The 26,311-nt window shown below is 44.0% G+C and overlaps 1 protein-coding gene across 1 annotated transcript in view; it reads left to right on the top strand.

Moving 5' to 3' along the window:
• The first annotated feature begins 1,648 nt into the window (after nt 1-1,648).
• LOC112118225 (ephrin type-B receptor 5) overlaps nt 1,649-26,311 on the top strand; it is a 97,951-nt gene continuing 73,288 nt past the window's right edge. The window contains exons 1-2 of the mRNA XM_026660232.1: nt 1,649-1,804; nt 2,628-3,324. Coding sequence (XP_026516017.1) covers nt 1,649-1,804; nt 2,628-3,324 — 853 coding nt within the window. The remainder of the gene's footprint in view (nt 1,805-2,627; nt 3,325-26,311) is intronic.

Here is a 26,311-nt window from a genome sequence, read left to right on the forward strand (position 1 = left end):
TGTTGGTGGAAGGCAGGATCCTGGATGAGGTAGGCCACTAGTCTGACTAAATGTGGCAAGGATGCAAGACTAGATGGGACCATTGATCAGATCGAGGACATGCAGGCATTGAGAGTGGGGAGGAACAGGGGAAACACCGCTGTGCTTGTAAATGTCCGGCACTCTTGTTGCATACCTTTGCATCGGAGTTATGGCATTGGAGGGCCATTTTCCCCACATGTGCCGTGCATGCGCACACTTGTCGGTTTCTAATGCATCTTGGCTTTTTAAATATTCACCATTGGAGGGAGAGCCCTGTCAGCGCCAGGCTGCATGTATCCGTTAGTCTGTGAAATATTCATGCGCTCGATAAAGATTACCTGGGTCACTGGAGAGAAGCCATCTGGGGAATATACTGCCTGCCAGCAGCCCAGAGCCCAGGCAGTTGAACAAGGCTTTTCTATTTTCTACTTTCTTTCTTTCTTTCTTTCTTTCTTTCTTTCTTTCTTTCTCCCCTGCCCTAAATCCCCCAAATCCCCTTTTCTTTCTCCATCTCTTCTCAGATTTTCATGCTCTGCGTTTGGGTACACTTAAGCAGAGGAAATGACTCAAACCTGATTTAGAAAATGTTCTTTGTTCATCAAAAAATAAACCCATTGGTTATTCTATCAGAATGAAGCCGTGCTGGTGAAGCAAAGAGATGTCAAAGTGCCACCCCAGTGCCAGATCGTGCCATTCAGGCACTGATGAGTATGGTGTGGTGCAGAGCTACAGCGCCCCAGAGGTGGCTTGGGGAAGGATTGTGCCTCATGGAGGAGAGATGTGGCCCTGCTTCCTCCTTGCCTCCTTTGGTGTGATGTGCATCCCTACAAGCATACAAAGGGAGAAATCCCTGCACTCTCTTGATACTGCTGTTGTGTCCTCCTTGGGCTCCCTACTCTATAAAGGCTTGGGACAAGCTCACCTTTAATATTCTTTTCACATAGTTGTTTTAAATGGTATTTCCTAATTTTTATAGAAAACAAAATGAAAGAAAAACAGTAACAAACAAGCAAACAGAGTTTTAAATTCCAGAACTTCAGAGAGCTGTTGACTCGCAAAAAATACCAGCATGTGTAAATTCGATACAGTGACCTTCCACCCCCTCTCCTTTCTTAGTGGTCTCAGAAATGAGGTACATTGGTAGGGGATATTTGTGTGTGTAGCTTGTGCTGCTGCAGCCAGTGCTGTACTGCTTTGGACCTAAATAGAGGACTTTAATCTCCAAGGGTAATTAAGTCTGGCATCTTCCACCAGGGCTAAAATTACTTAGGAAAGAAATGTAGAATGGTTGCTTGGATAGGGCTTGATCCTTGGAGGTGCTGAGTATACTGGACTCCTGGGAAAGTCAATAGGTTGTAAGAGACTTGGCCAATATCATTTAACAGTGGCAATTGGCGGAGCTAGAATTAAAACACAGGCTTTCCGTCTGGTGCCTTAACCACTGGATCAATCTGAATCCCAGAGATCATCCATTGAGTCACTGAATTGCAGACCTTTCCCTAGATCATAGGGGAAAGCTGGGAACAGAATTCTGACTTCTGGATGAGGCCAGGCATTATCTCAGAACACAGATCTCTCTGCGAGTGAGGTGTGTGGGGTTGGAAGCACAGTATATCCCCTCCAGGGGATGAGATGCAGGAAGGAGTCTTGTAGGGAACATATCGAGCTTGAGCAGCTGATGTTTGGAAAAGTACAAAAGACTATTTTTTTAAAAACAGAAATACTTCTGGATACAACAGGAGAGACCTCGGAAATCGGCTGGACCACCCACCCTCCTGATGGGGTAAGTGCTCCCTGGCCCTCTTTCTTCCTCCACCACCTGTGGGAAGGCTTACATAGCCATCTGGGAAGGTGGGGTTGGAGCGGAATAGGTTTCTTTTCCAGTTTTCATGCATACAGAGTATCCAAAATGCTTTATATTGTGCTGAGTCAGATACTGGACCACACAGGCAAAGGCATTAGAAGCATGTGACTGAGAGAGGGGGATACTAGAGCTACAATGTTAGATTCATTTCTAATTCTCTGGGTGTTTTTCCCCCTTCAGAAGTACTCATGAAATCTTAAGCTTCCACAGGGACAGCCCAGCTGAGTCAGAGCTAGGTGCAAGGGAGCTGTGTTTAACACCTTCTCCAAAGGACGCTCTGTCTCTCTCTGTTTTGTGTGTCTCTTCTCTGTCTTGAGATAGGAAAGGCCAGGGCAAAGAGAGGTGTCGCCAAGACTTTTAGGATGCTAACATTGCACTGCAGTATCCCGTTTCCCCCTAGTACTCTCCAGCAATGCCAGCCTGGGGTACCACCTGCCCAACAGAGGGTTGAATTGAGCTTTGTTTAACGCCTCCACTGCAGGGCAGCCCCTTTAACAGTGCAGCAGTCCTTGCTCTGAGTGCTGTCAGAATCAGGCATCAGCCCAAGTCCCAGTGTGGGGCCCCAGCACTGTTTGCCCAAGAGGCAAGTAGAAGGCTCAGATAGAAGGAGCCTGTTGTAAAGATAGTGAGTCCTGGTCCCTGTAATCCAGAGACCTGTGATCATTGTATCCCAGATTTGCCGCATGTGTGAAACCCCTCTAACGACTTCTCCACCTCTCTCTCCACTGCCCATTCGTCACAGTGGGACGAGGTGAGTGTCCTGGATGACAAGAAGCACCTGATCCGAACCTTTGAGGTCTGCAATGTGGCTGAGCCGGGCCAAAATAACTGGCTGCGCACTCACTTCATAGAGCGGCGTGGGGCCCACCGAGTCCATGTCCGTCTCCGCTTCTCGGTGCGTGACTGTGCCAGCATGCGGACTGTGGCTTCTTCCTGCAAGGAGACCTTCACCCTCTATTACTATCAGGCGGAAACCGACATGGCTACGCAGGATCTGCCTGAATGGCACGAGGGGCCCTGGACCAAGGTGGATACCATTGCAGCTGACGAAAGCTTCTCACAGGTGGACAGCACTGGGAAGGTGGTGAAGATGAATGTCAAGGTACGCAGCTTTGGGCCGCTCACCCGGCGTGGCTTCTACCTGGCATTCCAGGACTCAGGGGCCTGCATGTCACTGGTGGCTGTACAAGTCTTCTTCTACAAGTGCCCAGCTGTGGTGAGGGGGTTTGCCTCCTTCCCAGAGACCTTTGCCGGTGGAGAGAGGACCTCGCTGGTGGAGGCGGTGGGGACCTGTGTGGCGGATGCAGAGGAGGCAAGTACGGCCGGGTCCTCTGGCGTCAGGCTGCACTGCAATGGGGAAGGCGAGTGGATGGTGGCCATTGGGAGGTGCACCTGCAGGCCTGGCTACCAACCTGCTAATGACGAAGGAGCCTGCAAAGGTGAGAGACTTCCTCCTTCCCCCACACTACCTATACCTTTCCCTGTTGGGTCTCTAAGCCACAGTGAGCAGCTGCTTAAAGGTGCCAGAATGAGACCCCTGGAGAGCAAATCCTCTACCCACCCCAGAGCAGGCATAACAGCAGTGTGTCCTCTTCATAATCAGTGAGTCTCAGCCGTGACTTAGAGGGACCACATCTAGGGCCGAAGAGGGGGTTTGAGCCTCCATGGCCCATTTAGGGCTCAGCTTCTCTGCTGAGGCTGCCAGGATATACACCTCTACCCTGATATAACCAACCCGATATAACACAAATTCAGATATAACGCGGTAAAGCAGCGCTCCGGGGGGGCGGGGCTGCACACTCCGGTGGATCAAAGCAAGTTCAATATAATGCGGTTTCACCTATAACGCGGTAAGATTTTTTGGCTCCCGAGGACAGCGTTATATCGGGGTAGAGGTGTAGTGCCAGCAATGGTGATGTTTGGTGTGAAAAGGGCAGCTGCCCACTAGGAATTGGACTCAACCCCTACTTCATCCTCAATTCACATACATTTCAGATTGGGCCTAAACCTGGGCAGTCCTGAGCATCCACATTCCACACTGAGTTTAAGATTTCTTGACTCTTAACCCTGTGGTCAGTCAGTCCCTTAGATCAAACTGCTTCTTAAGTGGTTTATGTACAATGTAGATTCCTACTGTGCTCCACCCAGCACTGACATGCAGCCACCTCAGCACATAGCAACAGAACACAGCAGTTTAGGTCAATGCAAGAAATAAGAGTAATGTACTATTTAGTTTCAACTGCGGGGGCAATTGTACACAGAATGTAATCTACTCAAATAAGAAATTGGCCAGTACATTGGGGTTAAGATTCCTGTGGTCAATGCCCAGTGAAAAACGCCATGAAGTTTTTAAAGAACCTTATTTATATCACCTTGTACATGCATTATGTGAAGTGATTGAAGGTGCAGTTAAGATTTTATATGGATATCAATTAATTCACAACCTTATTAAAATATTGTTGTAAATGTAACAAAGTTAAATTGAAAAATTAAAAACAAAGTTTGACAGTTGGGAAATTCATAGTGCAGGTGACCCGCAAAGGGAAAAAAATTGCTCTGTGCCTTTTATTTGTTTCATGTTGTTTTAAGATGGATTTAAAAGTGAAGGCCTATTTCTCCTACTTGTTTTTTATCTTAGAAACAAGTGCCAAGTCCCATCTTTCCTGTTTTTGCTGGAAGGCTTCCTGGCTGACTCAGGGCTTGTCTGGACTTGGAAAACTGGTGCTTTTTGCAATGCAGTTAACTCAGTCAAGCTAGCTAAACTCCATTGAAATTTCCACTTCACACCAATGTAGACAAAGTTTAACACCTTCAGCTTGATTAGACCCACTAACTTCAAGCTAAAGTGTTAAAATGTCTGTGTCTTTTTTACTGTCAGCAATAACTGAAGTGCAGGAAGGTCTGGCCTGGTTCCTCCAGTCCCTCTGTCCCCAGTTGAGCAGTAAGAATAACTCTGTCCAATCTCAAAAGCCCATCTACCATGACAGTGGACTCCAGTGAGTTGCTGTCACTGGCATCTTTTGCCTTGTGGCATGCACCTTTCAGGTTTTTGATTCTTCACCTGTACTGAATTCCCATCCAGCAAATCCTCTCCTCTGTCAGGCTCATGGAGGTGTTCTTGTAGACATGTTGATTTGGGGTACATCTCCTCAAATCATGCTGCTTAGTGACCTCACACCAGATATCCACCAGAACCTTGGTGTCAGCCTCTGACCAGCTGGCAACAGGCTGAGAGAAGGAACTCCCAGATGGCATTGCTGTTCAAGTGCTGTGTAGAAATGGAGCAGGCTCCCTGGATTATGGGGTTTAAACATCTTCTCAGTGTATATAAACTGGTAGGTGACTTCTGGTGCAGGAGAAAGGAGTAGGTTTTTAGCAAGCTTCTGGAGGTAGGGACTATCTTTTTGTTCTGAGTTTATACAGTTTCTCATTCCCAGAATAGAGTATTGGGGGAATTGGAGGAAAGCACTGGAGGACTGTCAGGATCTGAGTTAGGTAGCCTGCATCTACACTGCAAAGTGGATGGGTTAGCCGGAGTTAAAGCAGAACTCGGGCTCTAATCTATACCCACAGCCAGGTCAGCTAACTCGGATTTAAAGCACCTCCAAACCCGTCTCAGAGGTTTTTGAGTGGATGGTTTTGTGAGTTGGACTAAAATCCACGTGAGAGCCTGGGTTAACTCTGCAGTGAAGACATAAGCAGTGATGTGAAGCTGGCTTCTAGATCTGTACTGTATATACACCATAATGGGTAATAAATTTCTAGGTGATATGGTATATCCAATATGAACCAGAATCAAAATCAAGTTACTCCAATACTGAGGGTATCCCACTAGCTCTTCTTCAATATCTTTTCTGTTTTTACATCATGGTAGCTGAAAAGGCAATACTGGAAGTGTGAATGAGGTATACTTGTTAAGTGTAAGGCAGTTATTAGGGATTAGCTAAAAGATGAGACATATTACATAGTCAGAGCTAAGATTGTTTGTGGAACCCTCACTTTGAATTTCTAGGCTTCCAAATATTTCGTGGTTTTCAAGCAATTAGAATGTTCTGATAAGTTCAATAATTAAACTGGAATTTATTTACAACATTAAATGTATCTTACTAAAGGTCGCCCCCCATCCTGGGAATTATTTTACCTTTTTTAAAAAAATGTGAAAACATGCTTTAGATTGCTATATTTTTTTCTGATAGACAGCATTTTACTGCAGTTATGAATGTGTTGTAGAGGCAATACAATGGTTTTCAAAAATGGATGACCGAAGTTTGACTCCTGAAACCATATTTAGGCAACTAGCAAGGGTCCTGATTTTCAAAAGTAGTCAGCACCCAACAGTCTCATTGAAACTGCTGGGTGCTCACCCTTTTTGAACATCAGACCACTGATTTAGGTGGACTATGGATTTAGAAGCCCAATTTTAGGCACCCACTTTTAAATATCTTGACCCATATGTTCAAACGAGACATGCATTTCTTAAGCCAGAGTGCTTGCACTTAATAGGGAGTTCAAATGCTACAGGCTGTCCTGGAAGAGCATGTCATTTTCTTGAAATGGAATGATTTGGCTGATGTAGTTTACAAATGGTGATGTGTTACCAGATAGTTTATCTAACAAATTATTTTAATTTATCTAAAAAAACTACATGCAAAGGATTAAGGGTTTCCTAAATTATGCACAACCCCTTTAGATTTTACTTCCAGCTTCCTTTTTTAAGAGCTTTCCTCCTCCGTTCCTACATTCTTTATCTTAAGCAATTATGAAGTCTCCTAAGATTCCCCAAATTATTCCCCTCCAAAGGTCTTTGTTAACAATCACTTCCATTTAAATTCAAGTAAATCTGGCTTTTACTTCATGTTGCTCAAACACCTGAAGTGACAGGTCCTGTGAAAGCTCCACTGCCCTGTCTATTGCAGTTCAATTTGAATGTGTACACTAATGGTGTACCAAACCAGTCCTGAAGGAGTACATTAAATAAAACATGCATACCTTCATTTAGCTTTCAATTAAACATTTCTCTAAACGATAGCATCAAGACAAATAGATACCTTGTGCAATACTCTTAAAACATGCTCATACACATTTCTGAAGGCTAACAGTGACAGTAATAGTGTTAATGATAGCTTCACATTTTGAAAACATTTCAAAATTAACAGAGTTTCTAATAAGCAAGTATGTGCTTTCTTTAAAGATAAGGCAGAGTTAAAATATTTGCTGTTTTTAATCTCCTTGAAGCATATTGAAAGCAGAGGGCTTGCTTATTATGTTTGCATTTTGCCCTTTTCCCTAGTTTATGGTTACGCATTTTCTCTTCCCGTGCTTTCCTTTGAAGACAACCAGGATACTTCCACAATCTCATTTGGGAAAGTTGCCTAAGACATAGTGTCTGCATTTTGGCCATACTTTTCTACACTGGTGGAGGTTTCTATCACTGCCATCCTTTGTCATATTTCTGATTAGATTTTTGAAGTTCATAAATCTTTCTTGATGCTGTATTGTTTTCTTCAAGTTTTCCTGCACTTCTTCAAGTTTTTGGGATGCACTTTGCCCCAAAGTGAGTTCTATTTCTCCTCTTAAATAGAAAAGATAAACTTGTCTACTTGATGGCTGCCCCAGAAAAGACCAGCTGACTTTTACTGCCTTTTATTCTTTCAGAGATTGAACCTGCCCCATTGAAGGCAACAGAAGCTTTGCCATTGACTTTAGTGGGTACAGGGTCTGGTAAATATAGAGGAAAAAATAGAGTTGCCCTGAGTGGATGTTTCAGAGATGGAGAGAATGAGTTTCCTGAGGGGAAATCTTCAGTTGTATTATTTATAGTATTTATACATCTACAGTATTTCTCAAAGATCAAGGATAATGGAAGAACTTTGTACCACAAAAACTTGCGGGCTTTAGGCTGAGACTGTTTTTACTCTATTATTGGTGTGGCCTCACATAGTTCTGTGTCTCTTTGTATTTGTGTCTTCCTAAATAGAAATAGTTTTCCTCCCAAACCTTGTTCTATCCCCTTTTGCAGTTATACATTAACCAGTTAGCCCTTGCTGGAACAAACACTTGGCTCTAGTCCATCACTGTACTCTGAACCTGGGTCCACACAGGTGAGAAAAAAAGTGGCTTTAAAGTGACTGGTCACTTGTTTACAACTGCATGTGGTAACATTAATATTGTAAAAAAGAATCTAGAAGAATATTTTTACGAATATATGTGTAATGTGTATTCAGTTCTGCTGAATCAGGTGTAATGCATCATTGGGATGGACTAGATTTAAAAAATGAATAAAATATCTCCCAGCATTAGCAACTCTTCGTTATCAATCTAATAATCTCTTTTAATAAAGATGCATTAGCTTTATATATATTTTCCAATATGCATTCTATTTGATTAAAAATGATTTATAACTGCAAGGGATATAATGATGCATGCAATGAGTATTGAGATTTGTTTTGTTTTTTAATTTATCAGACAAAAACTTAGTTAAGGTAGCATTTCTGAAAGCCAGGAAATTCCAGGTTACACTTAACCTCCTCCCCAACACTCCAAAACAACAAATGAACCAGAACAGCTATACTCTCCACATGGCTCTATGATCACTCCATGTAAAGCTAACCTATCTGTAAAGAGTATCTCAGCTGACGTGAGGTGATAGAGATTTCACATGAAATGGGGGTGGGCATTTCTATCTTTATGAAGTGTAAGAGGCCATGTGCTGGTGATGCTCTCTGAATAGGTTGAACATATGTTGTGAGTGGGCAGGTGCATACAGTCATAGTGTAAACAGGTGGATTCCCCATCCTGTTCCAGGCAGGATGTACTCAGTTTGGATATGGTCCAAACCTGCCCCCTTCCTGGGGTTTGCCTTTATTGTTCACTTAAATAACAGAACAAAATACAAACCACAATCTAAGCTTCCTTCTCAATTTAACTGTTCCTAAGGCTTTCCCCTGTGAGATCTTTTTATCCCTCCCTTAGTTCTATTCCCAGTGAGACCATCAACCCCTTTTACATCCTGGGTTAGAGATAAATCAGACCCCCTGGTCTGGCTGTGATGAATCAGCAAAATATCTCTGCATCAATATGCAGGGTCTTAGAACCTGCCACTCCAATTATTTCATACATGACATGCATCCGACGAAGTGGGTATTCACCCACGAAAGCTCACGCTCCAATACGTCTGTTAGTCTATAAGGTGCCACAGGACTCTTTGCTGCTTTTACAGATCCAGACTAACACGGCTACCCCTCTGATACATGACAATGTTGTCAGTGGTAAAGATGCATGGTGTGCAAGCATATTGTTTTCACATGGTCTCTCTCTCTCTCCCTCTCTCTCTCTCATTCAAAGGTTTCCCACTTGTACAATAAGGATAATGATAGATAACTATCTCACAGGAAAGGATGTTAGGCAGGAGCTATAAGGGAAATGTATTATTACGGTCAGATGGTGTGGCAAAAACTGGGAATTAGAAAGGGTCTGGATCTGAACTTTGATGGGTGTTAAAAATCTGAACCCATATCTGGATGTCACAAATGGCCCCTTTCTTTCAAATAGGCTGAATGAAAACCCTAGATCTGAAGAGCCTGAATGTAGAGATGTTAAAAATCTGGACCTGAAATTTGTGGCTTGAGCCCATCTCAGCTACACAAGAATAGAACTCGGGTGTGCCTGGTGCTCAATACACTAGGCTGCACTGTATGTAGGTCTCTTATTCTATTGCTGGTCCAGCAAGGTCTAACATACTTTTAAGTATGTCTACATTGCAAAGAAAAACCCACAGTGCCGAGTCTCAGAACCTAGGTTAACTGACTTGGGTTTGTGAGGCTGAAAACAACAGTGTAGATGTCCCTCCTAAAGTTGGAGCCCAGGCTCTGAGACCCACCCCCCACTCCAGGTTTCAGATCCTAAGCCGCAGTCTAGTGGGAACATCTACACTACTATTTTTAGCCCTGTAGCCTGAACCCGGTAAGCCCAAGTCAATGGTCCTGGGCTCTGAGACTTGGTGGCGCAGGTTTTCCTTTGCACTGTAGACATACAGTGACTCCTCACTTAACGTTGTCCCGGTTAACGTTGTTTCGTTGTTACATTGTTGATCTATTAGGGAACAAGCTTGTTTAAAGTTGCACAATGCTCCTTTATAACATAGTTTGGCAGTTGTCTGCTTTATCCACTGCTTGCAGGATTCTCTGGAAGAGCAGCCCCTCCTTGTGGGGATTAGAACCGGGGGGGAGGGGCAGCAGCCCTCCCTCCCCCATCAGCTCCCCTAAATTCCCTGTAAGGTATGTGGCTCTGCTGCTACCCAGCAGCAGTTCAGGTGGCCCTCCCCCCACTGCCCTGCTGCTCCTGCCCTGCCCTCTGCCTTGGAGCTGCTCCCAGGAGCTTCCTGCTTGCTGGGCGAGGGGGGGAGAGGGGTGCTGATATCAGGATGTCCCTCTGCCCTCCGCTCCGTACCCCCTCTCCACAAAGCGGAGGAGGGGGACAGGGCTCAGGGACAGAAAGAAGGGAGCTTTCTGGAAGCTGTTGCTTCCTGTCTGAACTGGCTGATCTGCTTAAAAGGGCAACGTACTTGAAGTGGGGTCAGCGTACTTAAAGGGGCAATGCACATCTCTCTCTCTCTCACTCATGCACGCACCCCCCAGCACTTTGGAAAGTCAGCACCTGTGCAGCCGTGCATGTGCTGTCAGGAGGAGGGAGTGGTGCACTCCAGCTGGATAGTGTGGGCTCATCATCATGTTCAGTTTTTGCAGGGAAGTGTTTGCAGCTACTACCCTGCATCTATTGTGTTTCCTCCCTCCTGCCTCAGTCCATGCTGCCTTGTAGAGTGTGAGGCTACATTAACAACAGCGTATTAACCCTTGCGGGCTCAGCTGAGTGCTAGTTCATCATTTAGCAGCAAGGCATTCCCTGGGAAATATCCCACCTTCTTACTTCACCACCTCAACCAAGCTTCACAATCATTCATTGCTGTGTACAATATTAAACTGTTAGTTTAAAATTGTTTAAAACTTTTACTGTATATGTATATAATGTCTTTTGTCTGGCAAAAAAAATTTCCCTGGAACCTAACCCCCCCTATTTACATTAATTCTTATGGGGAAATTGGATTCTCTTAACATTGTTGCGCATAAAGTCGCATTTTTCAGGAAGATTACTACAACGTTATGTGAGGAGTTACTGTACGCATAAAGTCTGTCAGACCCTTGGCATGCTTCATAAGAGTGGCGGTAGGGGGACTTCGGGAAGTTCATTGGGATCAGGCATTCCTAAATCTCTTTATTTCAAGTTGTTTAATTTCAAGAATATGTGCCCCAGTTCTTTGAAAATAGACTTATATGACAGTTATGATCAAGAACTTTTGCATAAACCATACTTGAAGTTTCTAGGCCAAACCAGCTTTGGAAAGATGATGTGCAAAAAAGCATTCTAAGAATTTACTCAACCTGATGTTCAGCATCTCTGAAAGAGTTTGTGTAGTTTACCCCAAATTTGGTCTCCAATTTTTCTCTGGCCAAACATCACCCGTCCAATACCTGCAGTGGAAAAGAACTTTTTTGACGATTTTATGGCTGTCCAAAAATTGAGCTAATAATGGACAGTTGGTTCCAATCTCAAACACAGGGAGGCTATCACCTCTGCATAATAACAGTAGTAATAAAGAGCTCAATTCTGCTGTATTTACACTGAGTAGTATCTTACTCCATGAGTAATCTCATTGATTTTAGTTCATATCTGACATCCTGATAATCCGCTTCCACCATTCCATGACAGATATAACAATGCATAGCTCTGACAGATGGTGCAGAGCTGGCCTTTCAATGCCACTGTAGAAATTGTGGACTGAAATTTCATTACAGCTAGGGCTCTCAATTAATCGCAGTTAACTCATGCGATTAACTCAAAAAAATTAATGGCGATTAAGTGCACTTATAACAATAGAATACCAATTGAAATTTATTAAATATTTTTGGATGTTTTTCTACGTTTTCAATATTGATTTCAATTACAACACAGAATACAAAGTGCACAATGCTCACTTTATATTATTATGTTTGATTACAAATATATGCACTGTAAAAATGATAAACAAAAGAAATACTATTTTTCAATTCACCTCATACAAGTACTGAAGTGCAATCTCTTTATCGTGAAAGTTTAACTTACAAATGCAGATTTTTTTTTTGGTTACATAACTGCACTCAAAAACAAAACAGTGTAAAACTTTAAAGCCTACAAGTCCACTCAGTCCTACTTCTTATTCTGCTAATCGCTAAGACAAACAAGTTTGTTTACATTGATGGGAGATACTGCTGTCTGCTTCTTATTTACAATGTCACCTGAAAATGAGAACAGGCATTTGGATGGCACTTTTGTAGCCGGCGTTGCAAGGTATTTACATGCCAGATATGCTAAATATTTGTATGCCCCTTCATGCTTCGGCCACCATTCCAGAGGACATGCTTCCATGCTGATGATGCTCGTTAAAAAAATAATGTGCCAATAAAATTTGTGACTGTACTCCTTGGGGGGAGAATTGTATGTCTCCTGCTCTGTTTTACCTGCATGTTATAGCAGTCTCGGATGATGACCCAGCACATGTTCATTTTAAGAACACTTTCACAACAGATTTGACAAAACACAAAGAAGGAGATTTCTAAAAATAGTTATTGCACTCTACCCAAGGTTTAAGAATCTGAAGTGCCATCCAAAATCTGAGAGGGACGAGGTGTGGAGCATGCTTTTAGAAGTCTTAAAAGAGCAACACTCTGATGCGGAAACTACAGAACCCAAACCACCAAAAAATAAAATCAACCTTCTGCTGGTGGCATCTGACTCAGATGATGAAAATGAATATGCGTCAGTACGCACTGCTTTGGATTGTTATCAAGCAGAACCCATCATCAGCATGGAAGCATTTCCTCTGGAATGGTGGTTGAAGCATGAAGGGACATCTGAATCTTTAGCGTATTTGGCACGTTAATATCTTGCAACACCAGCTACAACAGTGCCATGAGAATCCCTGTTCTCACTTTCAGGTGACATTGTAAACAAGAAGCAGGCAGCATTATCTCCTGCAAATTGTAACCAACCTTGTTTGTCTGAGTGATTGGCTGACCAAGAAGTAGGACTGAGTGGACTCGTAGGCTCTAAAGTTTTACATTGTTTTATTTTTGAATGCAGTTTTTTTTTTTTACACAATTCTACATTTGTAACTTCAACTTTCATGGTAAAGAGATTGCCCTGCAGTACTTGTATGAGGTGAATTGAAAAATACAATTGTTTTGTTTTTTACCGTGCAAATATTTGTAATAAAAAATGTGAGCAGCGTACACTTTGTATTCTGTGTTGTAATTGAAATTAATATATTTGAAAATGTAGTAAACATCCAAAAATATTTAAAATAAATGATATTCTGTTGTTGTTTATCGCAATTATTTTTTTTAATCGCTTGACAGCCCTAATTACAAAATTTTCCCCGGAACACAATAGCATTGGGCTGTTCTTGACTGGGTTTTGAGGGAAAGGAAAGCTTTGTTCTTCTTCGAGTGATTGTTCACGTCGATTCCAATTAGGTGTGCGCATGCCACTTGCATGGTCGTCGGAAACTTTTTCCGTTAGCAGCTCCCGTCGGGTTGGCCAGGGAGCTCCCCGCCGGAGTGGTGCCCTCATGGTGCTCAATATATGACCCTGCCAACCCAACCCCCCTTCAGTTCCTTCTTACCATCCGTGGTGGCATTGGAACTACGTTAGCTTGCTTGCCTGCAAGTCTTTCCTTAGTCATTCTTAGTTCTTCACAGCTTTTCTTTTGTTTTATTGTTTAGTTTATTATTTAGTACGATAGCTTTGGTGAGTGGGTCGTTCTCCCCACACCCCACCTTGGGCTCTGAGGCATGTCTCAAGCCCTAGGATTTAAATCTTGCGGTCTATGCAAGAAACCTATGCCCAACCCTCCCTCAGGCCAAGGGCAGGGCCCGACCAAGCCATTGTCGGGATCCAAGCAAGGGTTTTGAAGAGATGCCCGAGGATGGTGCACCAGCCATGATCACGTATCCTTCCCCCCATTTTTTGAACCGTCTATCCCACTTCTACCATGCATTGTCCCATATAACATCGGACCGCTGGGTTCTTCGCATGGTAGAAGTGGGATATTCTCTCCAATTCTGCTCCTCCCCTCCCTCTCACCCCACTTCCCCGTCCCTCTTCAGGGACCCCTCTCACAAGCAACAACTTATCCAGGAGGTGCAGGCATTCCTCGCCATGGGAGCGCTAGAGGAGGTCCCTCAGGAGCTCAGGGGCAAGGGATTCTACTCCCGATATTTCCTAATCCCCAAGGCCAAGGGGGGTCTCAGACCCATCTTAGACCTGCGGGGACTCAATCAGTTCATGGTAAAGTTGAAGTTCCACATGGTCTCCCTGAACACAATTATCCCTTCTCTGGATCCGAGGGACTGGTACGCTGCCCTCGATATGAAAGACGCATACTTCCACATAGCCATTTGGCTGCCTCACAGACGTTTCCTGAGGTTCGTTGTCAACCACATACACTATCAGTTCACGGTGCTCCCATTCGGGTTATCAACAGTGTATGTCAGTCGTCGCAGCTTTTCTCCGAAATAGACAGGTGCAGGTGTACCCCAGAGGTGTACCCCAGAGGTGAAAGTAAGCCGGTACACCGTACTGGGGTGGCCCAGCTTCCCCAGGCAGCAATTTAAAGGGCCTGGGGGGGGGGGGGTGGCAGCGGCAGCTGGGGGCTCCGGCAGCGGTTTAAAGGGCCTGGGGCCCCCCATTGTGCTGCCACTCCTTCCCCATCTGATTACACAGGACCACGGTCGCCTGCTTCACCCAGACCTCCCAGTCCCTGCACCTCACGGCCTGGAAGCTTCATGGTTAAACGCAAAGGAACTCCAGTGCACAGAATCGGTGATGGAGGTGCTCCTTGGTAGCAGGAAACCTTCCACCAGGGCCACCTTCCTGGCCAAATGGTTCTCGTGCTGGTGTAATCACAATCGAGTAGCTCCACTTCAGGCATGTATACCATTCATCCTGGACTATCTACTGCACCTGAAGCAGCAAGGCCTGGCTGGATCATCCATCAGGGAGCACCTCCCAGCCATCTCAGTGTTCCACCCCGGAGAGTTGGAGCGTTCAGTCTTTGCCAGTCCTATGGTAGGCCATTTCCTTAAGGGCATGGAACAGCTATACCCTCAGTCTTGCCCACTGGTACCGACTTGGGACCTCAATCCGGTCCTAGCTATGCTGATGGGAGCCCCATTCGAGCCGCTCGCTACATGTTCCCTTCTGGATCTCTCGTGGAAGGTAGCCTTTCTGGTTGCAATCACATCAGCCAGGAGGGTGTCGGAGCTAAAAACACTAACCTCCGACGCCCTCTACATGGTCTTCCACAAAGATAAGGTACAGCTCAGGCCGCACCCAACTTTCCTGCCCAAGGTGGTATCCCAATTCCACCTTAGTCAGGACATTTTTCTACCTGTTTTCTACCCCAACCCACATGCCAACTCACAGGAGCAGTGATTTCACTCATTAGATGTGCGGAGGGCGCTAGTGTTCTACATTGAGCGCACAAAGCCTTTCAGGGAGTCAAACCAGCTGTTTGTAGTGGTGGCAGACCGGATGAAGGGACTTCCGGTCTCCTCACAGCTCATCTCTTCCTGGGTTACAGACTGTATCCGTACCTGCTATGACCTCACCAAGGTCCCAGCCCCAGCTATAACGGCCCACTCAACAAGAGCCCAGGCCTCTTCCACCACTTTCCTGGCCCAGGTAACCATCCTGGGCTGAGATCTGCAGAGTGGTGACCTGGTCCTTGGTGCATACCTTTGCCACCCACTATGCCATCACACAGCATGCTAGAGACGATGCAGCTCTCAGTAGAGCGATGCTCCACTCAGTGATTCCTTAACTCCAATCCCATCCCCGTGGGAGAGCTTGGGAGTCACCTAATTGGAATCGACGTGAACAATCACTTGAAGAAGAAAAGATGGTAACTCACCTTGTAACTAGCAAGTCTTGTGGCACCTTTAAGACTAACAGATGTATTGGAGCATAAGCTTTCGTGGATTCGTCAGACGCATGTAATGGAAATTTCCAGAGGCAGGTATAAATATGCAGGCAAGAATCAGTCTGGAGATGACGAGGTTAGTTCAATCAGGGAGGGTGAGGTCCTCTGCTAGCAGTTGAGGTGTGAACATCAAGGGAGGAGAAACTGCTTTTGTAGTTGGCTAGTCATTCACAGTCTTTGTTTAATCCTGATCTGATGGTGTCAAATTTGCAAATGAACTGAAGCTCAGCAGTTTCTCTTTGGAGTCTGGTCCTGAAGTTTTTTTGCTGTAAGATGGCTACCTTTACATCTGCTATTGTGTGGCCAGGGAGGTTGAAGTGTTCTCCTACAGGTTTTTGTATATTGCCATTCCTGATATCTGACTTGTGTCCATTTATCCTTTTACGTAGTGACTGTCCAGTTTGGCCAATGTACATAGCAGAGGGGCATTGCTGGCACATGATGGCATATATAACATTGGTGGACATGCAGGTGAATGAACCAGTGATGTTGTAGCTGATCTGGTTAGGTCCTGTGATGGTGTCGCTGGTGTAGTTATGTGGGCAGAGTTGGCATCGAGGTTTGTTGCATGGATTAGTTCCTGAGTTAGAGTTGTTATGGTGCAGTGTGTGGTTGCTGGTGAGAATATGCTTAAGGTTGGCAGGTTGTCTGTGGGCGAGGACTGGCCTGCCTCCCAAGGTCTGTGAAAGCGAGGAATCATTGTCCAGGATGGGTTGTAGATCACTGATGATGCATTGGAGAGGTTTAAGCTGAGGACTGTAGGTGATGGCCAGTGGAGTTCTGTTGGTTTCTTTCTTGGGCTTGTCTTGTATCAGGAGGCTTCTGGGTACACATCTGGCTCTGTTGATTTGTTTCCTTATTTCCTTGTGTGGATATCGTAGTTTTGAGAATGCTTGGTGAAGATCTTGTTGGTGTTGGTCTCTGTCTGAGAGGTTGGAGCAGATGCGGTTGTACCTCAGCGCTTGCCTGTAGACGATGGATCGTGTGGTGTGTCCGGGGTGGAAGCTGGAGGCATGAAGGTAGGCATAGCGGTCGGTGGGTTTTCGGTATAGGGTGATGTTAACGTGACCATCACTTATTTGTACTTATTTGCCTAGCCACCACAGTACACCTCCGAGTGATTGTTCACGTCGATTCCAATTAGGTGACTCCCACAAGACTCTCTGTTGCTTTTTACAGATCCAGACTAACACCCTTCTTGTAACTGTTGTTCTTCGAGAGGTGTTGCTCACATCCATTCCAATACCCACCGTCCTTCCCCTCTGTTGGAGTAGCCGGAAAGAAGGAACCGAAGGGGGGTCAGGTCAGCAGCGTCATATATTGAGCGCCATGAGGGTGGCACTCCGGGGGCTGCCTGGCCGACCTGATGAGAGCTGCTAAGGGAAAAAGTTTCCAATGACCGTGCATGCGGCACGCACACACCTAATTGGAATGGACATGAACACCTCTTGAAGAACAATAGTTACAAGAAAGTGAGTAACCGTCTTTTTCACTTCTGTTTTTCATTGTTGCTGTTTTTATCTTATGTTCTTTAGCTGGATTTGTTCTGCTAGGTTTGGAGTGAAAGCTTTGCCATCAAAGGGTAAACTTTAAACAGCACAGTTTGAAGCATGCGTCCAGGACATAAGATGCTTTATAGCTATGTTCTCATTCATCATGGCTGAACTGTGAAGAAATGGGGAGGGATAGCTCAGTGGTTTGAGCATTGGCCTGCTAAACCATGGTTGTGAATTCAATCCTTGAGGGGGCCATTTAGGGATCTGGGGTAAAAATCTGTGTGGGGATTGGTCCTGCTTTGAGAAGGGGGTTGGACTAGATGACCTCCTGAGGTCCCTTCCAACCCTGATATTCTATGATTTCTCATTTTGTAGTTGGCAGAAGAATGGAAATATAGGCTTGATCAATAGTGATACGTAGGGAACCCCCTGGCACAAAAAGTATTGTTGCTTCGTCTCAGCTACATTCAGTTGGGAGAATGAGTTTGCTATCAACTCCTTAGCAAAACAGGCACTGAGCCTGCTTATTTCCAATGAAGCATTTTACCATATGTTATATGGAAATAGGATTGTCTTCGCCAGTCAAAGTGCTGGGATGCTGTGCACTTACTGAAGCAGAACTGTACACTTTCCCCCAGTTACGCAATTCCCTGCACTCCGGTTGTGGGAGTCTGATTTGCATGATGGCTGTGCAGCTTTTCTTAATAACTGTAGAGTGACTATGCAAATCCCTCTACTCCTGACTGGCTACTATAATCCATCTGCTGAGACTGTCTCCTTCGCTCAGAATCTTCAAGCTGTTTCACAGAAACGATGATGCCATCTCAGCTTCTTGCTCCCTTCAGCTGAAGCAGTAAAACACTAAAATGTAAAAGAAACTCACTGCACAAAAAGTAATGAAAATGAGGCTATGAAGCTGCATAAAGGAAAATTGTTTAAAAAATGTCCCTTTTCCCTTCTCCCGCCTGCCTCTTTCCTATAGGTCAGTAAGGCTCTTGAGCCTAAACTAACTAGCATATATTCATTGCTAGTTGACACCCAGGGCTGGCCTTACCATGAGGCGAACTGAGGCGGCTGCCTCCGGTGCCAGACTGTGGGGGGGCATCACTAGGACTCAGAGTGTAGAAAATTGTGTCTGCTGCTGGTGCATATGTATTCTCTCTCCTCTAGATGCACAGAGATGGTGGAGTGCTGTGCTGGAGGAAGGAGGGCTCAAGAGACATAACAGGCAGGCAGGAGAAAAGGTGAGAAGGAATAACAGAAAGCAACAGGAGCTGCAGGGAGAGAGAGGAGGAGCCGCCTCTTATGTACCTCTCTAGCACCCCCAGGAGTCTGGACTGATTAACACCAGTTTCTCAGGGAGCTTTCTGTTTCCTGCTGCTTCCCTGAACCCACTTGAGGAGAACAGGTAGTCAACTGAAGTAGTAGGAGTCAGTTAGGCCCTTAAGATGCTGATGCCTTTCCTCACTCAGGCCCTGCTACCAGCCTGCTTATTTGTCCCCTTCAATTGAGTGTTGAGAACCACTATAGCTGGCACAGAACAGCAGTCATGAGTGAAAGAAGAAAATGCCCCTCTGGGGCAGCATTCAGAAAAAGAAAGAGAGCAAAGGAAGCTTTTCTATCTAAGCAGGAAGGAGCTCTCCTGAGATACATAGACACAAATGTTCACGGTGAGCCTTCCAGCCCCAGTGAGGATGTGAGTGGTGAGGAGATTCCTGATCTTCCAGTTAGTCAGAGTGCAGGTGACCTGGCAGCTACTGCAGTATCCATATCTCCATCTCAAATGGATGTAACCATACACATTCCTGAAGAAAAGTGTAGATCAGAGAAGAGTGTGGTGGAGGCGCAAGAAACAGCTGCTGCTGAGTTTAGTTCCTTAAGGCTAGATGATCCAGGACTGTGGACCCACTTGAGCAGTAGCCTGAGGTACTTCCTTGTACTGCATGGGCCACAGCAAGTGAAAAACTTCATGTTCCCCAAAGACAATGAAAATAGAAGTTTCCATCCAACACATTACTGGCGTGAAATCCCCAATGGTGACAAAGTGGAGAGGCCATGGCTTATGTACTTAAAAACTCAGAATGCTGCATACTGTTTTTGTTGCAAACTCTTCCAGTCTAATGTTCCAGCCATATTGGGTTCTACAGGAACAAAGGACTGGAAAAAATCTGGCTAGAAATCTGGCATGCCATGAGAAGGCAGCAAATCACCAGAGAGCATTCCATAGGTGGAAAGAGCTTGAGATGAGACTAAGGTTAAAGGCCACCATAGATGATCAGCATCAAGAGAAGATTGCATCAGAGGATCCTTACTTGCAAAATGTTCTGAAAAGGCTCATTGTCATTGTGAGAATGCTTGCTACCCAAAACCTAGCATTGCGTGGCACTTCAGATCATCTGTATGTGCCAAACAATGGAAACTTCCTTAAAATTGTGGAGCTGATGGCTGAGTTTGATGCTGTACTCCAGGAAGAAGAGTCACCACCCAAGAAATGTACACACACCACTACCTTGGAAAACCAATTCAAAATGAGATTGTACAGTTACTGGCAACAAAAGTCAAACAGAAGATTGTGGCAGATCTGAAGTCAGCAAGATATTACTCTGTTATTCTGGACTGCACACCTGACATCAGCCATATGGAACAAATGACTTTAATGGTGCGTTTTGTAACAACAACAGAACCTAGTGAAAATGTCCCTGCAATGGTGACTGTCAGAGAGCATTTTCTAGAATTTATTGACATTGATGATACTACAGGAGCTGGTATGACAAATGTGCTTCTTAAAAAGCTGGAAGATATGGGAATTGCGATAGCTGACATGAGAGGTCAGGGCTACGATAATGGTGCCAACATGAGAGGAAAGAACAGAGGAGTACAGACACGGATCCGAGAGTTAAACCCTCGAGCTTTTTTTGTCCCATGCAGTTGTCATTTGTTGAACTTGGTGGTCAGTGATGCAGCATCAGCTTCTAGTGAGGCTGCTGAATTTTTTAATGTAATTCAAAGCATCTATGTATTTTTCTCTGCATCAACTCATCCGTGGTAAATTTTGAAGCAACATCTGGGAACATCCTGTCTTACACTAAAACCACTGAGTGCCACACGATGGGAAAGTCGAGTGGAGGCAATAAAGCCTATCAAATACCAAATTGGGAAGATAGATGATGCCATAGTTGCCACTATGGAGGATAATGCTAAGACAGGAACTGTTCGTGGGAGAACAGTGGCAGAGGGAAATGGAATCACCAGAAACATACATACCTTCAAATTTCTGTGTGGATTAGTGTTGTGGCACGACATATTGTTTGAAATAAATGTTGTAAGCAAGAAACTCCAAAGTGTTGACCTTGATATATCTGGAGCAATGGAACAACTGGACAAAGCAAAGTCATACCTACAGTCTTACCGCAGTGGCGTAGCCAAGTGGAGGGAGCAGGGGGAGTGATCAGAAAAAAAGGCGCCACCTGCTGCGGCGCTTGTACTCACCCGAGTCTTCGGCGGGGCTGGCGGCATTTCGGCAGGGGGTCCTTCAGTGCCGCCAAAGACACCCAGAGCTAGTGAAGGTCCCACCGCCGAGGTGCTGCCGAAGACCCGGAGCGCCGCTGCGGCGCTTTTACTCACCCGGTGGCGCTTTTATTGACGGGGCGGCGCTCCGGGTCTTCGGCGGTGGGCCCTTCACTAGCTCTGGGTGTCTTCGGCGGCACTGAAGGTCCCACCGCCGAAATGCTGCCGGCCCCGCGGAGCGAGTGAACGTCCCACCGCCGAAGACCGCGCCACAGTGGGTGGCGCGTTTTTTTGTGAGTACGTTAAAAAGGCGCCACTTTGGGGGAATGTGCTCACAGGGAGCGGCCGCTCCCCCTGCTTGAATGTGCAAGACACATCACAACTAAATACCTGGCTCATAGTTTCTTTCTGACTATATTAGTTAATGATTAACTTATGCTGTGAATCATGAGGGCTCTGTTGAAATCTATTGCAGTATTCCTACTGGCTTTAATGGAGCCAGGATTTTGCTTTCTGTCTTTTACATAATTTTTTTTATCCATTGTAACTGTGGATGTTCATATTTTCCATGAACTGTCTACTCCTTATTTGAATCTGTTCTTTCTTTCAGTGAGATCTTGTAGCAAGGAGTTTCACAGATTAATTATGCAGCATGTAAAAGTACTTCTTTTTTTCAGTTTTAAATGTATTGCTTTTCAATTTCATTGAACTTCCCCTTGTTCTTGTATTAGGAGGCAGTAAATAGAATTGCCCAGTTCACCTTTGCTGTCCCATTCATTATTTTATATTCCTTTGTCAGGTCCCATCTTATTTGCCACCTCTCAATACTAAATGGGTCTAATATTTTCATTTCCCCCCATACAGAAGCCTATCTAATAATTTTTGCCAACTGTGTCTGGATCCCATTGCTGTTCTACAGTATCTTTTGGGGGATGGGATGACCTGAACGGTACACAGTATTTATTGCAGATGAGGGCAAGCCATTGATTTATACAAGGGCCAAAAGTGTTTTTCCTCTTTCCTTTTGAGCAGTATGACAGCCTTATTGGTGTTGTTTTGTAGTTTTTCTTCTTTTGTTTAAAATTTGACTATTTAAAATGCTCAGTATAGTCTGAGGGTGCTGTGTTCTTGGTGAGCCAGGAATAATCACTCAGCCCTCTGGTTTCATTCAGTTCCAGATATTGTGATCAGTTTATAAAAAAGGAAGCAAACTCCCCCCATTACCATTTTAAATACAGTGTGACTTGTTTAATCTTGTGGCAGTATCTCAAACTATTTGAGTTATAGGCTGGGTCATTTTCTTGTGGGTGCTGTGAAAGTTGGAGGCAGTAGTGAAATAATGCTTAAAATGGTCAGCCAGCTTTCAGCATCTGGGGATCTTTTTGCCTATGGATTGTTGCTTTAAAAGCATCATTAATGCACCGCTTGAGGGGGTGTGCAAAACCAGCCAAACCATACACACTGCAATCACTGAAAGCTTTTCTAATGTTTCAAGCATTATCACAGGGGACAATATGGCTATTATCATTGGCAAACTGCCATTTCTTGAGCGTTTTTAGAAAAGTAACAGAAATGCAGCATCTACCTGTGTGTTTGAGATCTCTGCGCGTGTGCTAAGCAATTGGGGGAAACACCCTGCCCCCTCACCACTAAATAACAGCATGCAAATATTTGAAAGGTCTAAACACAAAGCAGGAAGAGGAATATTTAGTGTGGTGCATTGGGGGTAACTAGCAATAATGGGATAAAATTAAGAAAGGGAAAAACACAGCCTGAATATCAGGAAAAGATTCCATACAGTGAGATGTAGGGAGCTGTGGAATTGTCTTCCAAGGAAAGGGGTGGAAGTCCTTTGCTAGGGACTTTTAAAACTAAATTGGACAAAACCTAGACAAAGAGTTGTAGGGAACAATTTTGCACTGGGAAAATCCATTTTCCACGGGGAAATGGATTGGATTATCTAATAGGTGTTTTCCGTTTCTAACTTCTGTAATTCATGGAACACTAAATGACTGTTTTATTTGTACTCTGACCCTCCAGACACTATGCTAGGACGAACATTATGTCACAGAACATGTTATTAATATAGCATCATTGCCCTCAGTCAGGAAGCATCTAAATATTATGTCATTCTTTGCATGATTATTTAAAGTATTTATTTTATGGATAAATATTCACATTCCTTTTAAAAACTCTGTTTGTGTATCTATCACATATAGATGGGTCATATCCCTAAAGAGAATGCTGGAGATTTCATTCACAGTTCCCTAATCTGACCACTAGACAACAACAACACCCTATTAACTTAATATTTTATTATTTATTTTGGTATAATCAATAACTCTTATTCCTGGAATGTGTACACAAGTTAAAATACACAAAAATGATTTTAGAATTAATCAAACACAAATGTGTAAATATTCTTTTACATTAGACTACTCAGATAAAGCACCATACTACTGTACTTGCCAACAAAAACAACATCTACCAAATTACTGCACCACTTCTTACTACCCTCTTCTTTCTATTTCTCAAATCACTACCTGAACAATTGAAAAATAGAGAAACTTTTGCACAGTGCTCTAGATCCATTAACAAACCTGGCCCTTGTTGACCAAAGAGAGAAATGTTCCATAGCTGTAGGAGAGGGAGAGTTCTCAGTGAAGTGCCTTTTGTGACCACAGGTTCATCCCACGGAGAGAGAGAAAGTGTGATAAGCTTTCAGGTTCTGGGACACAAATACAGAGCTATTCTGCTGACTCACCCTGGCAGCGGAATAGACGGGTCCCTTTAGTTTCCAGGAGGAAAAAAGTGTATATGTTTCTCTCTGAGGGCTGAGGCAAATAAAGGTAGGGACAAAGGAGACCAGAATAGGGAAACCGTAGGAGTAACCAAGCACAGGAGCATAGTGGGATGGTATGTAGTGAGATGGTGAGATGAGTACAGTGGAATGGTGTTCTGCAAAGGTGGACTGCTGGACATGAATGGGGTCCACCTGAGAAAGATGAGAAAGAGCATCTTAGGATACCAATTTGCCAACCTAACAAGGAGGGTTTTAAATTAGGTGGGATAAATAGATCCCAGAAGACTTTTGGAAGGTGTTTGACACTGTTCCATATGACATTCTCATGAGCAAACTAGATAAATCTGGTCTAGATTAAACCACTACAAAATGGGTGCACAACTGGTGGAAAAACCATACTCAAACAGTAGTTATCAATGGTTTGATGTCAAAATCGAATGACATATCTAGTGGGTTTCCACTGGGGTCTGTCCTGGTTCTGGTACTATTCCAATTTTTCATTAAGGATTTGACGGAGTAGAGAGTACACTTATAAAATTTATAGATGACAAAGAGCTATGAAGGGTTGCAGGCACTTTGGAGGAGAGGATTAGAATTCAAACTGACTTTGACGAATTGGATAATTGGTCTGAACTCAACAAGATGAATTTCAATAAAGACAAGTGCAAAGAACTACACGTGGGAAGGAACAATCAGATGCACAAATACAAAATGGGGAATAACTGGCTAGGTGGTAGTATTGCAGAAAAAGATCTGGGGGTGATAGTGGATCGCAACTGAATATGAGTATGGAGGATAGGGTCATAATTCAAAATGATCTGGACAAATTGGAGAAATGGTCTGAGGTAAACTGGATGAAGTTTAGTAAAGACAAATGCAAAGTGCTCCACTTAGGAAGGAACAATCAGTTTCACACATACAGAATGGGAAGAGACTGTCTAGGAAGGAGTATGGCAGAAAGGGATCTAGGGGTTATAGTGGACCACAAGCTAAATATGAGTCAACAGTGTGATGCTGTTACAAAAAAAGCAAACATGATTCTGGGATGCATTAACAGGTGTGTTGTGAGCAAGACACAAGAAGTCATTCTTCCGCTCTACTCTGCGCTGGTTAGGCCTCAACTGGAGTATTGTGTCCAGTTCTGGGCACCGCATTTCAAGAAAGATGTGGAGAAATTGGATAGGGTCCAGAGAAGAGCAACAAGACCTATGAAGAAAGGCTGAAAGAATTGGGTTTGTTTAGTTTGGAAAAGAGAAGACTGAGAGGGGACATGATAGCAGTTTTCAGGTATCTAAAAGGGTGTCATAAGGAGGAGGGAGAAAACTTGTTCATCTTAGCCTCTAAGGATAGAACAAGAAGCAATGGGCTTAAACTGCAGCAAGGGCGGTTTAGGTTGGACATTAGGAAAAAGTTCCTAATTGTCAGGGTGGTTAAACACTGGAATAAATTGCCTAGGGAGGTTGTGGATAAATGTCTATCAGCGATGGTCTAGAGAGTATTTGGTCCTGCCATCAGGGCAGGGGACTGGACTCGATGACCTCTCAAGGTCCCTTCCAGTCCTAGAATCTATGAATCTATGAGTAGGCATAGAAGGATTACATTTTTATTGGTAAGTGTTGATAAACATTGATTTCATCATGCACACACAAACTAATGAATAAAATACTACATGGATAATAAATTTATAGACAGGCAAAGTGAGAAAAATGATGCTTGAGAACTTGGTAGAGTTCCACCTTAATGTGTATAAAACATATTGTAATGCCGTTTTTAGCAGAGCTAGAGCGGGATATCATTTGAGTGGGGGGGTTGTATTTTAACAGTTAAAAAACCTTAATTTTTTGAATATCAGTGTCTAATGTCATTGAATAGTTATTGTCTGACACACTCACTCATAATTTCCTGCAGCTGTGAAAATTTAAATTGATAAAAATAGAAAAAAATGCTTAAAATAAACGTTGATATTATCCATAGAAATTACACAAAAATAAAAATTTGAATTCTGCCAAGCCTAAATATGACTCAACAGTGTGATGCTGCTGCAAAAAAGGCAAATGTAATTCTGGGGTCTATTAACAGGACTGTCGTATGTAAGACATGGGCGATAATTATCCCGCTCTACTTGGCACTGGTGAGACCTCAGGTGGGGTATTGAGTCCAATTCTGGGCATCACACTTTAGGAAAGGGGTAGGTAAATTGGAGAGGGTCCACAGGAGAGCCAAAAATGATACAAGGTTTAGAAAACCTGATCTGTGAGGAAATGCTGAAAAAATTGGGCATATTTAGTCCAGAGAAGAGAAGGCTGAAGAAGACATAACAGTTTTCAAATATGTAAAAGGTTGCTATATGTAGGTGGCTGAGCAAGTGTTCTCCATATCTACCAAGGGTAGGACAAGAAGTAATTGGCTTAGTTTGCAGAAAGGGAGATTCAGGGTAGATATTAGGAAAAACCTTCTAACAATAATGAGAGTTACAGCGCTGGAACAGGTTGTCTGGGGAGATTGTGGAATCCCCTTCATTGGAGGTTTTTAAGGGCAGGTTAGAC

Source organism: Terrapene carolina, unplaced genomic scaffold (genome assembly GCF_002925995.2).
Source record: "Terrapene carolina triunguis isolate 2854851 unplaced genomic scaffold, T_m_triunguis-2.0 Scaffold740, whole genome shotgun sequence".
Classification (NCBI taxonomy): Eukaryota; Metazoa; Chordata; order Testudines; family Emydidae; genus Terrapene; species Terrapene triunguis.